Source organism: Neoarius graeffei, chromosome 19 (assembly GCF_027579695.1).
Source record: "Neoarius graeffei isolate fNeoGra1 chromosome 19, fNeoGra1.pri, whole genome shotgun sequence".
Taxonomy (NCBI): Eukaryota; Metazoa; Chordata; class Actinopteri; order Siluriformes; family Ariidae; genus Neoarius; species Neoarius graeffei.
The window spans coordinates 40,539,558-40,559,211 of NC_083587.1; the positions used below are offsets into that span (position 1 = coordinate 40,539,558).

General features: G+C 37.9%; 1 protein-coding gene across 1 annotated transcript in view; it reads right to left on the reverse strand.

Moving 5' to 3' along the window:
- The window catches only part of cdh19 (cadherin 19, type 2), a 127,828-nt gene that overhangs the window by 69,865 nt on the left and 38,309 nt on the right, over nt 1-19,654 (reverse strand). The window contains exons 4-5 of the mRNA XM_060900075.1: nt 18,439-18,606; nt 7,555-7,742 (exon numbers count right to left, since the gene is read on the reverse strand). Coding sequence (XP_060756058.1) covers nt 7,555-7,742; nt 18,439-18,606 — 356 coding nt within the window. The remainder of the gene's footprint in view (nt 1-7,554; nt 7,743-18,438; nt 18,607-19,654) is intronic.

The window sequence follows — 19,654 nt, forward strand, 5'->3', positions numbered from 1 at the left end:
TTTGGTAATGTCTTCTTTGGAATTTGCAATAACCATTTATATTTATTTTAGGACTAGTATTCGTTTTTTGCATGTTTTATTTTATCTGTGTTGTAGTTGGTGCCTACTGTGTAATATCTTTGTAAATAAATATGTAAGGGGTGTAAGTTGTAGCATCGAAAATCCCAGCCAGGTTAAAGCTAAGTTGTTTATGTTTTTTATTTTCTTTTACGCTCGTTAGTCCAGGGCGCCACGCAGACAATACTGCCAATTTTTAAATCCGCTACAGCAGTTCAAACTCATCAAAGAAAACAGCAACGCTAGTTTTAAATGGAAAAATCCATATACTGCAGATGTAGAATGAAGTTAATAATTATTAGAAACTGAGATTTGCACATGGTTTCATACAAAGGGAAGGCCGCGGCTTGATGATGCCGATACCATTTCAAGCACACAAATAAAAGAAAAAAACGAGCATAAATCATTCCCAACTCAAAACTCTAAAAAGTTTGCTTTGCACCACTGCCAACAATCAACTTTTGCTGTAAATCAAAACATTACACTCGTTGACCCTTGCGTATTTCTGGTAACAAAACAGTCATCGCATCAGGCAAGGCCCGACAACGTCGGACTTGCATGCAGCATCGTATTTAACAAAAAACTAAATACTTAAATTAAACTAAACTGGACGAACCCTGTGTAATGATAATTAAAAGAAATAAATTTAGAAATGAAGTTCATTGCTTTCAGCTTAGGAAGACAAAGGGCACAACATAAACTGGGGTTTAATGTTTGGGGGTAAGAGGTTTAAATGAACCGAAGAGTTGTATGCAGATAAGCCAGTGGAATGCAGGGAAAAGCGAGGGAAAGAGATAACTTTGTGGAAGTAGTAGTTTAGGGCAATTCGGTCAGCGGAAATAGTAAGAAAAAATGCCTTTCCAACCCATCTGTCCAGCGGTGATTTTCTTCCTGTCACCGTTCCCGTCCCCTTCCCCTTCCCAAGAAACATGCAGTTTGGTAGCAATAAAATCCTCACTCCGATTGCGGTTGTAGTTGATTGAAGTGTCCTCCCAGGGAAAATCTAACAGTAACCGGGTTCCAGAGGCTACTACACTTGACTTATTGACTTTTAGAATTACCGCTGCACGGTCATCCACCATCGGCCTCCGACCACTACACTTTTGACTCATTCATAAAAACCTCCTCATCAGGATGTCACCAGGCTAGCCTACCATAATTACCGTGGTAAACAGTCCAACCCCCGCGGCAACAAAGAAAGAGGGTAAACAAACATTGCTTTACTGTACAGGATTTATACGAACATTGCAGACACCCACTACAAAGTGCTGTGCCATGCTCTGTGCTTTGTATGTTTTCCTGCTTTTTCATTTTTTGCCAATCACATGCCTGATTAATCTATTTTAAATTAAACCTACAGCCAGTAAATACTTTCTGGACCCCCTTGTATTCAATCATTGGCTTCCAATAATTCATGAAACATTTTTGACTTTCGGGATGCAATTTGATATTGAAAACTTTAGTGCTTTTTAGCTTCTAATTAATGATAACTAAAAGGGTAAACACTGAAACTTACTTTAAAATATTGAACATATATTGTAGTATGAATGAATTACTGAACTCTTATTAGCTCCTAATGCAAAAATTCCCCCATGTATTGCTAGCCAAATGCATGTGGGTCATTCCCACTATACAGTGCCTTTTGGTCCAAATAATCTCTGAAAATGCTTAAAATTAATCTAAAAATTGAACTTAAACACTTACCTCAAATTCTGAATGAACCATGGGACCACAGGAATTTGAAATGTTAAAAAAGCAATGTTAACTCTTCTAACATTACTTTTTTACCCAACATGGTGCACAGAAATTGCAGTCATGGGAAAAAGAAAGTACACCCTTGTTCAGTTCCATGTTTTAGTTATCAGGGACTAAATAATTGTGTGGTCATTACTGACTTCTATAAACCAACAAATAACCTTAAAAAACACAAGAGATTGCAATATGTAGTCATTTCCCCCCAAAAAAAACCTAAACCAGCATTAAGAAACCAGGTGGGGAAAAATAAGTACTCCCTATAATTCAGTAACATGTAAACCACCTTTAGCAACAATAACTTGGAGTAAATGCTTTGTGTACGAGTTTGTCAGTTTCTCACATCATTTTTTTATGCAAGTTTTTCCTAACCACCCTTCCATGAAGGCCATACTTGTTCAGTCTTTTTTTTTAAGCTCTCTTAAAATCCCAGCACAGCATCTCAATGGGGTTGTTTTATTTAGGCATTCAGAGGTCAATTTGCTGGTGTGTTTGTCCTGTTGCATGACCCAATTTTGATCTAGCTTAAGCTGCTGGAGAGATGGTCTCACATTTCTTTCAAGAATATTCTGGTATAAAGTGTGCATCATTGTCTCAATGATTGCAGTTTTCACAGGTCTTGTGGCTGCAAAACAAGCCCAAATCATCATTCCACCACTGACGGTTGGAATGAGGTGTTTGTAGTGATACGTTGTGTTTGGTTTTCACCAAACAAGATGCTGTGCATGATGACCAAAGGATCTCATCAGTCCAAATGACATTTTTCAGATGTAATTTTGCAAACATAAGTCATGCTGCCATATTCTTTTTGGGGAGAACGGGCTTTTTCCTAACCACCCTTCCATGAAGGCCATACTTGTTCAGTCTTTTTTTTTTTTAAATCACACAAGAACTACTAACCAGGGAAAGAGCAGGCTATCACATGCTTTCACATAACACTTACTGAACACATTTTTTCAAACTTACATATAACACACATGCCACCTCAGCATTCATGAGCTCACAGATGCCCATGATTGGCTTGTCTTGCTCTAAACAACAGGGCATGACACCCTGTGACACATCTATCTCCTGCATGACAATTTTGTGCCCATCCACAGAGGGATGTGGAATCTTTGGGCTTTGAACTCATGATTTTTGGGTGATAGAGTGAATGCTTTTTGGCTGTGCCACACAGGAGCCCACAGTCTGTCTTTTTCTGATTGCGTTGTCATGAATATAAGCATGGAATATGCTTACAGTGGTGCTTTAAAGTTTGTGAACCCCTTAGAATTTTCTATATATCTGCATAAATATGACCCAAAACATCATCAGATTTTCACACAAGTCCTAAAAGTAGATAAAGAGAACACAGTTAAATGAGACAAAAATATTATACTTGGTCATTTATTTATTGAGGAAAATGATCCAATATTACATATCTGTGAGTGGCAAAAGTATGTGAACATTTGCTTTCAGTATCTGGTGTGACCCCCTTGTGCAGCAATAACTGCAACTAAACGTTTCCGGTAACTGTTGATCAGTCCTGCACACCAGCTTGGAGGAATTTTAGCCCATTCCTCCGTACAGAACAGCTTCAACTCTGGGATGTTGGGGGGGGGGGTCCCTCACATGAATGGCTCGCTTCAGGTCCTTCCACAACATTTCGATTGGATTAAGGTCAGGACTTTGACTTGGCCATTCCAAAACATTAACTTTATTCTTCTTTAACCATTCTTTGGTAGAATGACTTTTGTGTCATTGGGTCATTGTCTTGCTGTATGACCCACCTTCTCTTGAGATTCAGTTCATGGACAGATGTCCTGACATTTTCCTTTAGAATTTGCTGGTATAATTCAGAATTCATTGTTCCATCAATGATAGCAAGCCATCCTGGCCCAAATGCAGCAAAACAGGCCCAAACCTTGTCTATGTGATCTTTAGCAAACTGCAGATGAGCAGCAATGTTCTTTTTGGAGAGCAGTGGCTTTCTCCTTGCAACCCTGCCATGCACACCATTGTTGTTCAGTGTTCTCCTGATGGTGGACTCAAACATTAATATTAGCCAATATGAGTGAGGCATTCAGTTCCTTTGAAGTTACCCTGGGGTCCTTTGTGACCTCGCCGACTATTACACGCCTTGCTATTGGAGTGATCTTTGTTAGTCGACCAATCCTGGGGAGGGTAACAATGGTCTTGAATTTCCTCCATTTGTACTCAGTCTGTCTGACTGTGGATTGGTGGAGTCCAAACTCTTTAGAGATGGTTTTGTAACCTTTTCCAGCCTGATGAACATCAACAACGCTTTTTCTGAGGTCCTCAGAAATCTCCTTTGTTCGTGTCATGATACACTTCCACAAACGTGTTGTGAATATCAGACTTCGCTAGATCCCTGTTCTTTAAATAAAACAGGGTGCCCACTCACACCTGATTGTCATCCCATTGATTGAAAACACCTGACTCTAATTTCACCTTCAAATTAACTGCTAATCCTAGAGGTTCACATACTTTTGCCACTCACAGATATGTAATATTGGATCATTTTATTCAATAAATAAATTACCAAGTATAATATCTTTGTCTTATTTGTTTAACTGGGTTCTCTTTATCTACTTTTAGGACTTGTGTGAAAATCTGATGTTTTCGGTCATATTTATGCAGGAATATAGAAAATTCTAAAGGGTTCACACACTTTCAAGCACCACTGTATAGAGGCCTGTAGGCCACATGATGTAGCCTTTGGGGTTTTCTTTATACAACCCCGATTCCAAAAAAGTTGGGACAAAGTACAAATTGTAAATAAAAATGGAATGCAATAATTTACAAATCTCAAAAACTGATATTGTATTCACAATAGAACATAGACAACATATCAAATGTCGAAAGTGAGACATTTTGAAATTTCATGCCAAATATTGGCTCATTTGAAATTTCATGACAGCAACACATCTCAGAAAAGTTGGGACAGGGGCAATAAGAGGCTGGAAAAGTTAAAGGTACAAAAAAGGAACAGCTGGAGGACCAAATTGCAACTCATTAGGTCAATTGGCAACAGATCATTAATATGACTGGGTATAAAAAGAGCATCTTGGAGTGGCAGCGGCTCTCAGAATTAAGATGGGAAAAGGCTCACCAATCCCCCTAATTCTGCGCCGACAAATAGTGAAGCAATATCAGAAAGGAGTTTGACAGTGTAAAATTGCAAAGAGTTTGAACATATCATCATCTACAATGCACAATATCATCAAAAGATTCAGAGAATCTGGAAGAATCTCTGTGCATAAGGGTCAAGGTCGGAAAACCATACTGGGTGCCCGTGATCTTCGGGCCCTTAGACGGCACTGCATCACATACAGGCATGCTTCTGTATTGGAAATCACAAAATGGGCTCAGGAATATTTCCAGAGAACATTATCTGTGAACACAATTCACCGTGGCATCCGCCGTTGCCAGCTAAAACTCTATAGTTCAAAGAAGAAGCTGTATCTAAACATGATCCAGAAGCGCAGACGTCTTCTCTGGGCCAAGGCTCATTTAAAATGGACTGTGGCAAAGTGGAAAACTGTTCTGTGGTCAGACGAATCAAAATTTGGAAGTTCTTTATGGAAATCAGGGACGCTGTGTCATTCGGACTAAAGAGGAGAAGGACGACCCAAGTTGTTATCAGCGCTCAGTTCAGAAGCCTGCATCTCTGATGGTATGGGGTTGCATTAGTGCGTGTGGCATGGGCAGCTTACACATCTGGAAAGACACCATCAATGCTGAAAGGTATATCCAGGTTCTAGAGCAGCATATGCTCCCATCCAGACGACATCTCTTTCAGGGAAGTCCTTGCATTTTCCAACATGACAATGCCAAACCACATACTGCATCAATTACAGCATCATGGCTGCGTAGAAGAAGGGTCTGGGCACTGAACTGGCCAGCCTGCAGTCCAGATCTTTCACCCATAGAAAACATTTGGCGCATCATAAAACAGAAGATACGACAAAAAAGACCTAAGACAGTTGAGCAACTAGAATCCTACATTAGACAAGAATGGGTTAACATTCCTATCCCTAAACTTGAGCAACTTGTCTCCTCAGTCCCCAGACATTTACAGACTGTTGTAAAGAGAAAAGGGGATGTCTCACAGTGGTAAACATGGCCTTGTCCCAACTTTTTTTTAGATGTGGTGTTGTCATGAAATTTAAAAATCACCTAATTTTTCTCTTTAAATGATACATTTCCTCAGTTTAAACATTTGATGTGTCATCTATGTTCTATTCTGAATAAAATATGGAATTTTGAAACCTCCACATCATTGCATTCCGTTTTTATTTACAATTTGTACTTTGTCCCAACTTTTTTGGAATCGGGGTTGTATATCTAAGCATTAAACAGTATGTTCTTGGATTTGCTGGGAAGACTAACAACTGTCTTGAAGGCTCTTTATTTGTAAATATTCTGTCTTACTGTAGAATGGTGAATTTCAAATTGTTTGGAGATGATCTTCTAACCCTTCCCAGATGGATAAGCAGCAACAATTGCTTCTCTAAGGTCATGGCTGGTGTCCTTTCTTCTTGGCATGATACAGACACACATCCGAGTGCTCCAACACACCAAACTGCCAGAAATTCTGGTTTTATAGAGGTAATCACTAGGGCTGTGTACCGGTACTGTGTACCGGTACTGTACCGTGAAAATCGATTTGGTACAGGTCCAAAATACCGGATTATGAAGTACCGGTACTGTACCGATATAAATTTACACCAAGTATATGCTTATTTTGTGACTGAAGATGCGTAAATCCTACCACAAAGACGAAAATTTAACACTGGAAAAGACGTAAAATGCCGCGCTGAAACTTGGAATCAGAGCCATCTTTGATTTGAGATCCTCTCGCCACAGTCTCACGAGACATTGCGAGAGCTTGGCTGATCCAGCGTTCTGATTGGTCAAAAAGACTCAAAAGCAGGTCAGCCATTTTTCCTTTGCTGGCATTGGCGGCCTTTGTTGCTTTGTGTAATTTTGGCGCGTAAGTTAAAGGCCGCGGACTGCACGGAGTGAATTTGTTTACTCTAGTCACTTCTCGTTGTGAGACAACTTCTCAGGTACCGTACTTTGAAAGTTTGAACTATATGTTGTCTGTACTCTGTAGTACTCTAGTGTAGTCACTGCTCGCTGTGAGACAACTTATGACTTTTTGTCCCAAGTTAACCAAGTGTGAGACTGAGAGGGTGACTGAGAAGTGAGGTAGGAAACCTAGTTATGTTCGGTTTTCTTTGAATAAAGATACTGACAAGTTGTCAACAGTTTATTAATGTTTCTGTCATTATTGAAGAAGTTCAGAAGAACACATTAATTTGTCAAATTGTTCAGGCACAGGTTCGGACCTGTACTTAAACTTCTGTACCGGTGCCTGTACCTGATGTTACGTTTAGGTACGCAGCCCTAGTAATCACACTTCTTGATGTTTAACTAATCTTGTGCATTTTTTAGTAACACCTGCCTGTTAATTACTCTCTTAATGAAGTAGGAAGGACATATTTATTTCTTCTTCACCTGGTTTCTTAATGTTAGCTTACTTTTAGAGAAAAAAAGACTACATATGGAAATATTTTTTGTTCTTTTGTTTGTTTTCCTCCTGAGATGATTTGTTTATAGAAATTGGTGAGAACCACCCAATCGTTGCTTAGGCACTCACAAACACATTGAATTGAAGGAGGGTGTACTTTCTTTTTTTCACAACTGTAAATAAGCTGCTATAAGGGTAAATATACTTACTCTGGCCAGTATCACTATACCCTCCTGTGTGGCAGGATCTGTCTGGACTATGAAAGTGGTGTTTTCCTCTAGGTCATCTAGAGTGTAGTTCATCCTGGCATTCATGCCAATATCAGCATCTTCTGCCATGACCCTACCAACTATTGTGCCAACTGGTGCTGATTCCACTATGGCAAACATGTACAGGTCTGCCGGAATAAGAAGAGAATATTAACTTCATAAAAATGTTGTCAATGTGACATATGACAAAATGTTAACAGTGATTTATCTGTGCATACAAAAGCAAAGTGTGGTGCTCCCCAAGGCTGTCCTTGGGCTATTGATTTTTTTTCCTTCTTCTCTAAACTATATTACTATCAATGGCTATAATCAATCTTAAACGTTATTAACATGCAGCACAGTGGCACAGCTCATCAACAAGGTCCTCAGTTCAATCATCAATTCATATTACTGTCTGTGCAAAGCTTTGCATGTTGTCCCCATGTCCGTGTAGGTTTCCTCCAGCTTCTTTGGTTTCTTTCTCACCTCCCAAATGTATGATGTGGACTGATTATGCTAAATTGCCTGTAGATCTCTATTTTACGTAGTTGTCACTATGTATGGTTTCAGATCCTCATACAAAATATAATATAAACAAGGATAACATAAGGAAATACAACTGATTATTTTATTCCTTGAAGGAAGGAAGCTTATCCAACACCTATATCATCCATGTGGAAAAGTAATTGCAAGAACTGCAGCCAATGCGTCTGAGAATTGGAGATCTATCTTTCATCTTGGCAGACTCTTCTTTGCAAAATTCAATTACACTGGAGGGCTTTCAAGCAATAGCTCCCTGTTTAAGGTTGTGTTACAGCATCTCAATGGGGTTCAAGTTAGGACTTTGACTAGGCCACTCCAAAACCTTAATTCTGGTTTTTTTTTTGAGCCAATAAGAAGCGGACTTGTTCTATTGTTTCAGAGTGTTGTTTTGCTGCAAAGCTCAGCTGTGCAGCAGTCATGGACTGGTAACTAGAGACATTCTCCTTCAGGATTTTCTAGTAGGTTCATGATTCCATCAATGGCAAGTCACCCAGGATTCTTTAAAGCATCCTACATTCAACCACAACCATGTTTGACTTGATTATTACAGAGGTTTTTTTTCCCCTTTACCTTGCAACTCTTCCATGGCTCCCAGTTTTGCCCAGTCTGTTTGTAATGATGGAATCAGGAATGTTGACCTTATCTGAGCCAAGCAAGGCCTGCAGTTCCTTAGATGTTTATCTCGTTTTTTGTGACTTACTGGATGAGTTGTCAAATGTGCTCTTGGAGGAATTTTGGTAGGCCGGCCACTTCTGGGATTATTCACCACTGATTCAACCACTGTTTTTCTCCCCCCATTTTGTAAATAATGGCTATCATTGTGGTTTTCTGTATTCCCAGAGCCTTAGAAATAGCTTTGTAACCCTTTGCAGACTGATGCATTTGGGGGCCAAGCAGTGAAGCTGCGTAGGCACCCATTATGTTTCTACCTTTTCTTCCTGGGGGCCAAGCAATGAAGCTGCATAGACAACCATTGTGTTTCTGCCTTTTCTTATTACTCATCATCTTCCATCCATCCATCCATCCATCCATCCATCCATCCATCCATCCATCCATCCATCCATCCATCCATCCATCCATCCATCCATCCATCCATTATCTGTAGCTGCTTATCCTGTTCTACAGGGTCGCAGGCAAGCTGGAGCCTATCCCAGCTGACTATGGGCGAGAGGCGGGGTACACCCTGGACAAGTCGCCAGGTCATCGCAGTTACTCATCATCATCATCATCATCATCTTGCTAAAGTGTTTATGGCAGTCTATAGAACTGTATGGTAAACAGTTATGCAATTTGACACACTGTTTGGTGACCAGCCCTGATTCTTTTCACCAAGTTTCATGTTTGCATCTTGAGTGCTCTAGCACCACCCATATGGCTAGCCCATATGGTCCAATCCCACAGAAGAGCTATTGTAGCACAAACTGCTGAAAGAGTTAATGCTGGCTAAAACAGAATGGTGTCAGCATTAACTTCTTTTCTTCTGTGGACTTGGAACATATGAGCTAGCCTTCATGCAAATCAATGAGCCTTCAACACCCATGACCCTGTTGCCATTTCACTGGTTGCCCTTCCTTGGACCACGTTTGGTATGTACTAACCACTGGATACTTGTAACACCCCACAAGATGTGCCATTTTGGAGATGCTCAGACCCAGTCATCTAGCCATCACAATTTGGCCCTTGTCAAAGTCACTCTGATCCTTACACTTGCCCATTTTTCCTGCTTCCAACACATCAACGTTGAGAACTGACTGTTCTCTTGCTGCCTAATATGTCCCACCCCTTGACAGGTGCCATTGTAACAAAATCAATGTAATTCCCTTTACCTGTCTGTGTTTTTATATATATATATATATATATATATATATATATATATATATATATATATATATATATATATATATATACAGCTTTGGGACCAAAAGGTTGCTGGTTCAATTCCCTTGAGCAAGGCACCTAACCCCCAACCGCTTTGGCAAAAGTGGTGGCGCACCTTGTGTCTGATTAGCCAAAGAAAAACTGATGATGCAGATTATCAGTTCGGGCATTGAACCTGACTGACAGGATATATACTGTATATTACTGTTAAAAAATCTGAGGCATCCTAATTTTTAGTACAAACATTGTTATGGACTTTTATTTTATGACTTCTACATTATGGAACCAGTACAAAATCACTTTAGATTTCCAAACATGAGTTTTCCAGCACAAAATTAAATGTTACAGAAAAATGTTTGTATGTCAGTAAAGAAAGCAGCATATTACAGAACAGACCACTTTGCAGACAAAACATAATGAAGGTTGCTGGGGTTTGCTACAAAAATAAGAAGGAAGTGCGACAGTCAAAGTCTCTAGAATAACTGTGGCTGATTCTGTAAGATGCTCAGTAAAATTTATAGCTCCGTTCCTTATAAAACTGCACTAACTGTACCTGACACTGTTATTTTATCTTTAAGCAAAGGGTCATCACACCAAACATTGACTTTTATTCATGCATTACTGCTTACTGATTTTTATGGTATTTTTTTTATTTAAAGTAGAGAGATTTAATTTCATTATTTTTGAAGGCACCATTGCTCTACAACATTTCATTGCATGTACCTAAGATTTTTACAGTATGTGACACATATACACACATACATACACACGGCTTTCCCTAGAAAAAACTAAGATATTAATTTGAACTTAAATTGGACTTGCAGTAATTGTTCTTTGACAACAGGCTATTTCTTAGGAGTTTAAGAAGTAACATTATGAGACATTGGCCAGATCTTACTGAATTCTAACTTGTTTCTCCAAAAAACCCTTTAGGAGAAAAAAAAGAGAAAGAAAAAGAGATTGAGCTCAATATAAGAGCTGATTTGTTTCTGAAAACAAAGATAAGACTTTTGTAAAAAGCAGTGCAGTATTTTATCAAAGCAAAGCAATTCTATTGAACTTGCATCAGACATTTAAAAAAATCAGCCAACATTTGCCATCTAATGAGAGAAATGACTTTTTTTTCCGATTGAACAAGAGCAGTGAAGTGAGGTGTATACGTGGTCAGGGATATATGCATACAGTCAGTATGTTTACATGCACATCCAAATCGAGCTGCTGTTGGTAATCGAGCAAAGGGTCCCAGCAGGGGTGCCAGAGAAATCCAATCCTACATGCACACAAGGAAATCGAGCTATTGTGTGAGGTACATTGTGCACCCGAGCCACAGGTGGCGCTACATGCCCCATCGTGTTGGTACACTTCCAGTTGTCGTCATGAAGAAGAGCTATTCAAGAGTGTAAACAAAGTTATCACATTACTACTCCTTCTTGTCTGTCACACTGGTCCAAGTGGGTGGGGGACATCTGGTGGAAAAAAGTTTGGTTATTGCCTAAAAAATTCTTTTTAACCAACAAAGTTAAAGAAATATCCTTTAAGTTGCTACATAGATTTTATCCAACAAATTTTTATTTACAGAAATTCAAAAAAGATATTAATATAAATTGTTCTTTTTGTGGGGCTGAAAGAGAAACTATCACTCATTTATTTTGGCTTTGCCCTTATTCAAAACTTTTGTGGAGTAAGCTTGCTCGTGTGATCATAGACTCCATTCATTCAGACTTTGCATTAAAGTGGGAAAATGTCTTGTTTGGTTTTCATGAAAAGGAGTATGTGGGCTCTCAATATTATTTGATTAATCTTTTGTTATTTTTATGCAAATACTACATTCATAAATATACATTTCAAAACAAAAAACCTAACTTCATTGAATTTGGTATAGATGTGAAACATTATAGATCTGCAATTTCTACCAGCACTAATGAAAAGGCTGTTAGAACGGAAGCTATTTTTGTATTGTATAACGTCTTTTTATGATTACTCTTTTATCTGTATAGGCTGCAACTAAACGTTTCCGATAACTGTTGATCAGTCCTGTACACCGGCTTGGAGGAATTTTAGCCCATTCCTCCATACAGAACAGCTTCAACTCTGGGATGTTGGTGGGCTTCCTCACATGAACTGCTCGCTTCAGGTCCTTCCACAACATTTTGATTGTATTAAGGTCAGGACTTTAACTTGGCCATTCCAAAACATTAACTTTATTCTTCTTTAACCATCCTTTGGTAGAACAACTTGTGTGCTTAGGGTTGTTGTCTTGCTGCATGACCCACCTTCTCTTGAGATTCAGTTCATGGACAGATGTCCTGACTTTTTCCTTTAGAATTTGCTGGTATAATTCAGAATTCATTGTTCCATCAATGATGGCAAGCCATCCTGGCCCAGATGCAGCAAAACAGGCCCAAACCATGATACTACCATCACCATGTTTCACAAATGGGATAAGGTTCTTATGCTGGAATGCAGTGTTTTCCTTTCTCCAAACATAATGCTTTTCATTTAAACCAAAAAGTTCTATTTGGTTTCATCCATCCACAAAACATTTTTCCAATAGCCTTCTGGCTTGTCCACGTGATCTTCAGCAAACTGCAGACGGGCAGCAATGTTCTTTTTGGAGAGCAGTTGCTTTCTCCTTGCAACCCTGCCATGCACACCATTGTTGTTCAGTGTGCTCCTGATGGTGGACTCATGAACATTAACATTAGCCAATATGAGAAAGGCCTTCAGTTGCTTAGAAGTTACCCTGGGGTCCTTTGTGACCTCGCCAACTATTACACACCTTGCTCTTGGAGTGATCTTTGTTGGTCAACCACTCCTGGGGAGTGTAACAATGGTCTTGAATTTCCTCCATTTGTACACAACCTGTCTGACTGTGGATTGGTGGAATCTAAACTCTTTAGAGATGGTTTTGTAACCTTTTCCAGCTTGATGGGCATCAACAACGCTTTTTCTGAGGTCCTCAGAAATCTCCTTTGCTTGTGCCATGATACACTTCCACACGTGTTGTGAAGATCAGACTTTGATAGATCCCTGTTCTTTAAATAAAACAGGGTGCCCACTCACACCTGATTGTCATCCCATTGATTGAAAACACCTGACTCTAATTTTACCTTCAAATTAACTGCTAATCCTAGAGGTTCGCATACTTTTGCCCTTCACAGATATGTAATATTGGATCATTTTCCTCAATAAATAAATGACCAAGTATAATATTTTTGTCTCATTTTTTAAAAACTGGGTTCTCTTTATCTACTTTCAGGACTTGTGTAAAAAAATCTGATGTTTTAGGTCATATTTATGCAGAAATACAGAAAATTCTAAAGGGTTCACAAACTTTCAAGCACCACTGTACATGCACTGACTGATTCTGAGTCCTGGTCTCCATGTTTTCAACACTGCATGTTCAGAGGTCAGTTCTTCTATCTTGTATCAACAACAGTTCTAGCTTTGTTGGTAACATTTTGTACAGGTTAAATTTGGTCCCATATTAGAAACAAAGTATCAGCAACTAATATTCTGACACAATTGGCACAGTGCCAAAAATAAATTTGGCATGGTGCCAACCCATCAATGAGGCATCAAATTAAATTACCTATTGCTGTTTTGCAAATTCATAGTAAAAGTAGTGTCATTCTGGTCCAAAAATATACTTTAGACTTAGCTGAAACATCACGGACATTTTGAAGGCTTCCTGCTTGGAAAATGGGCCATTTTGGATTGCGCGCACATGATTTCAGGTCAGATTTGCAGTAACTTCCCTTGGTCCAATTTCACTTTGGTTTGGATTTCCTGCATATGGAGGCTTAGTAGTTTAATGCAGCAGGTATAACTCAAAATCCATAATCTGAGCATCTGGTATGAAAATGACACACACACACACACACACACACACACACACACACACACACACACACACACACACACACACACACACACACACAGAGTGGACATAGTGACAAGGAGTCAAAAATGTCTCCAAGGCCCTCTACTGGCTCACTACACTTTTTAACCAGCCTATTCTCATGTTACTAAATGGACATTTCAAATTGTTGCATTGGCTACGCTTATGCAATGGGGTCATTCCATACCAAATCAACAAAGATCTGACAAATTTATGCTCGACCATCTCAGATTTCAATGAAATTTGGAGGGCTCAGAGATACTATTAAAAGAAGTTAATCCCCAAAATTTGAGCTTCCTATCTCCAACGGTTTCAGAGATACAGGCATTTGAATTTTTCGATTTTTTTTTGCATTTTGCTCAAAACATATTTCAAGGTGTAATATAATCTTTATTATGTAAGATAGAAACCTAAAATTTTGCACAGAGAGACTCAATGTCTTGTACTACAAGCTTCAACTTAGAATTTCAATGGTCATTGTATATTAGATGGTGATTTTAACAAGGAAATTAAAAAGACAAATTTGCATTTTTTGCATTTTTAATTCATTCTGGAAGCTTGCCTGTGGCAGTAATGCTTAAACTAAGAATGTTATTCAAATCTACACAGAAATATCTACCAATTTCAGTTTTACCAAGTCTCCACTATTCCTAGTTTGTCTGTAATAGGGTTTTGAAATTCGCCGATTTCTAAAACATGCCATTTTCAGTAGCAAGAAATCCAATGTGGGATAGCAGTTAGGAACTTGTAAATTTTTTTCAGTAATCCCCAAGACCCATATTTTATATTTCCAAATTTTTGTTCTGTGTCTCTCAAGTATTTTTAAACTACAGGGGTTTAAAAAATCCATTTTCACCAAATTCGAATTTTTGATATATTTTCATATAACTGATATTTGAGGGTTAATAAATGCTTCAATAAGGCTCAAGTAGGTTAGGAGACATGTTTCTTCCTCAATTTTAAATAAAATTTCAATTAATGCTCAGTATTAATTATTTGTAAATTGATTTTAATCTAAGACTGTGTAACATTAGCAATCAATGACCAGCTATTGTGTACCAGTCAACAGCCAGCCTTATCAATATCAACACAGCACAATAGGTGACCTTTGATACCAGAACAGGTGGCTCATATCTTATAGTTTTAGAGTCTGTAAACTGCATACTTGTTCAGATAACATTATATTGCTTGGATTATATTAAATACATTGTAATACAGAGCACTGAGAAAATTTACCAATGTTATTAACTGAATGTGTTTCTTTGCAAGGATTGGATATTTTGAATAGTTGACTAGGGAATTTAATTGTAGTTGCTTTCAATTTGAGATCAGTATAGATTCTGACTGCCATAAACTAACATACAACAGAAATTGCAAGTTAAATACACTCTCTCAGTATAGTTTGGAGCAAATTTCATTAATTAATAAAATTTCATTTTAGAACGTAAAGTTTCTTCTACTTGTTGCAACTTTGCTTTGCCATATGCAGCTTTCTGTTTGTGGCTATACTTGGCAATTTTCAGTGGAGAGCAACCAGTTGACACAAGGCTTTTGTCAAGTGATTCAGCTACCTCACCAGTGTATGTTGGATCCACATCTACACACATGCTCTCTTGTTCCCATTCTGTAGAATCTGCTGAACCTGCTTGGCTTAAATGTTCTTTCACTCTCTGTGAACATTTAGAACACAATTTTTGTCCAGGTTTAATATATTTTTTTTATCAGTTTTGAAAGTGAATCTGCTGTTTCAGGAAGAATTGAACGTAATTCTGTTTTAACTTTTTTCTTGTGCCTTTCATATGGATCACAACTTTTCTGTAGCTCTTCATATTTCATCAGAAACAGTTTCTCATGATGCAGACATACTGTGTCTGTGCTTGAAATGTTCTCAAGTTCACTTCTCTGTTTAATTAATGAAATTTGCTCCAAACTATACTGAGAGAGTGTATTTAACTTACAATTTCTGTTGTATGTTAGTTTATGGCAGTCAGAATCTTTCTTTAGTCCAATTCCTATAGAACAGGGAGGAAGTTCAGCCATTTCTAGATGTCTAAGAACAAACTCATTTATACTGATCTCAAATTGAAAGCAACTACAATTAAATTCCCTAGTCAACTATTCAAAATATCCAATCCTTGCAAAGAAACACATTCAGTTAATAACATTGGTAAATTTTCTCAGTGCTCTGTATTACAATGTATTTAATATAATCCAAGCAATATAATGTTATCTGAACAAGTATGCTGTTTACAGACTCTAAAACTATAAGATATGAGCCACCTGTTCTGGTATCAAAGGTCACCTATTGTGCTGTGTTGATATTGATAAGGCTGGCTGTTGACTGGTACACAATAGCTGGTCATTGATTGCTAATGTTACACAGTCTTAGATTAAAATCAATTTACAAATAATTAATACTGAGCATTAATTGAAATTTTATTTAAAATTGAGGAAGAAACATGTCTCCTAACCTACTTGAGCCTTACTGAAGCATTTATTAACCCTCAAATATCAGTTATATGAAAATATATCAAAAATTCAAATTTGGTGAAAATGGATTTTTTAAACCCCTGTAGTTTAAAAATACTTGAGAGACACAGAACAAAAATTTGGAAATATAAAATATGGATCTTGGGGATTACTGAAAAAAATTTACAAGTTCCTAACTGCTATCCCACATTGGATTTCTTGCTACTGAAAATGGCATGTTTTAGAAATCGGCGAATTTCAAAACCCTATTACAGACAAACTAGGAATAGTGGAGACTTGGTAAAACTGAAATTGGTAGATATTTCTGTGTAGATTTGAATAACATTCTTAGTTTAAGCATTACTGCCACACGCAAGCTTCCAGAATGAGTTAAAAATGCAAAAATGCAAATTTGTCTTTTTAATTTCCTTGTTAAAATCACCATCTAATATACAATGACCATTGAAATTCTAAGTTGAAGCTTGTAGTACAAGACATTGAGTCTCTCTGTGCAAAATTTTAGGTTTCTACCTTGCATAATAAAGATTATATTGCACTTTGAAATATGTATGTTTTGAGCAAAAAACAAAAAAATCGAAAAATTCAAATGCCTGTATCTCTGAAACTATTGGTGATAGGAAGCTCAAGTTTTGGGGATTAACTTCTTTTAATAGTATCTCTGAGCCCTCTAAATTTCATTGAAATCTGAGATGGTCAAGCATAACCTCTTGTTGATTTGGCATGGAATGACCCAATGGCTCTGATCAATTTTCCCTCTTTTCTCAGCTTCAGAATGGTTGGCTTCTCTCACATAGACGGCTCTCTATTCCTAATGTTGCTTTATCAACAACAAATGCAGTCTTCACAGGTGAAACCCAGGTAGCTGGGCAACTGTCAACATGTTCTAATATTTTTAATCATTTGAAAAATGGCTGTTTAAATAGAAGGCGCCATGTTCTAAATTATTCAATACAGCTAGATCTAAATATCAAGAAATGATAGCTGAAATTCTAATCTACCATCTTATCTTTTGATCTCAAACCCAAATGTCTTCAGTGTATAGCAAAAGCAAAAGAACTGGCTTTGTTGTTCCTGTACTTTCAGATCGGACTGTACCTTTGAAAATGATATGATTAGAATTTCGCATTTTACATATTAATTAATTGTGCTGTGCTTTGGGTACAAAGTGCTGTAGTTAGGTAATAGTGTTGTACTTTGTATATAACACTTTGGGTTAGCCAAAGTGTCATATTTTTGATAAATCATCATGAGTGCATGCATGAGATGAAAGGCAAATCCACTGCTGTCCAACTGTATCTACTACACATGGGCTGGCTATAACTCTCTACTACACAGCCTGTGGCTCCAATTTTTCCAACCTTCCCCATGACTCTGACAGATAAGCAGTATAGATAATGGATAGGATGATTTGTGCCCATTCAGCCATCAGAGCATTTGTGAGGTCAGGCAGTGACGTTGAGCAAGAATGCCTGGTGTGCAGTCATTGTTCCAATTCATCCCAGTGGTGTTCACTGGGGTTGACATCAGGGCTCTGGCCACTCAAGTTCTTCCATATCAACCTTGCAAAACCATGTCTTTATGGACTTTGGTTTGTGCACAGGGATATTGTCATGATGAATCAGTTGTGGGCCTTTTAGTTCCAGTTAATCTTAATGCTGCAGCATACAAATACATCCTGACCAGTTATGTTTTGTAGCACCAGGAAGGCCCACATATGAATGCAATAATCAGATGTCCACATACTTTGGGCCATATAGTTTATCTGAATATGAAGTATTAATGCCTTTCTCTGCCTGTGTTTCTTGTATTTTTTTTCCCTTTGGAGGCCTAGTTATTATTACATTTATGATTATTGATATTCCTGCAGTTGCCTCTCCCAACAATTTTTGGCCCTGGTGTTTTGTCTGTGCCAACCCTGAAATAACCCAAATAAAACAAAAGTATGTATGTACATGTAAGTACATGTCCAGTGTTTAATAAGTTGTGAGCATGATAAGTTGTTAGTTGGTAATAATGCATTGCTTTTTACTCACTATGTTGAAAGGTAGGCCCATTATCATTCACATCTGTAAGGGTTATGGTCACTGTTGTTGTAGCACTGTAGCTTTCAGTAATTCCAAGCATGTCTTTCACCTGAATTACAACAAGGTACATATCGCTTGCTTCTCTGTCAATGTTTGGCCAAGAGGTCACAATTATGCCTTAAAATGAGATGGAAGAAAATCATCATCTTTCAAGTCAATGTAAAATTTTATAATATAGTATATGCTCCCGCAACCCAGACCAAGATATATAAAATAGTACTAGTGCAACTCAAAAAATCAGAATATTGTGATAAAGTTCAATATTTTCCATCAGTTATTTAAGAAAGTGAAAATTTAATATATTCTAGACTCATTACATGTCAACTAAAATGTCTCAATCATTTTTCTATGTTAATTTTGATAATTATGCCCTACAGCAAAAAAATAAATAAAAAAATCTCAAAATATTAGAATTTTTGAGTTTGAGTAAAGCAGTATAAATACTGTGTATTTCTCAGTCTAGTTTAGTACACAACCATAATCATGGGGAGGACTGCTGACTTGACAGTTGTCCAGAAGATGATCATCGACACCCTCAAAGCCACAAAAGGTAACTGCTGAAAAGGCTGGCTCGAAAAGGTGCACAAGCAACAGGGATGACCGCAGCCTTGAGAGGATTGTCAAGAAAAGTTTATTCAAACACTTGGGAGAGCTTCACAAGGAGTGGACTGAGGCTGGTGTCAGTGCATCAAGAACCACAATGCACAGACTTTTTTTTTTTAAGAAAGGGGCTACAACTGTCACATTCCTAATATCAAGCCACTCATGAACCAGAGACAATATCAGAAGCATCTTACCTGGGCTAAGGAGATAAAAAACTGGAATGTTGCTCAGTGGTCCAAAGTCCTCTTTTCAGATGAAAGTAAATTTTGCATTTCATTTGGAAATCAAGGTCCTGGAGTCTGGAGGAAGCGTAGAGAGGTACAGAATCCAAGGTGTTTGATGTTCAGTGTGAAGTTTCCATAGTTCTTGATGATTTGTGGTGCCATAATATCTGCTGTTGTTGGTCCACTGTGTTTTATCAAGTCTAAAGTCAACACAGCCGTCTACCAGGAGATTTTAGAGCACTTCACGCTTCCATCTGCTGACAAGCTTTATGGATATACCGATTTCCTTTTCCAGGAGGACTTAGCACCTGCCTACAGTGCCACAACTACTACCAAAT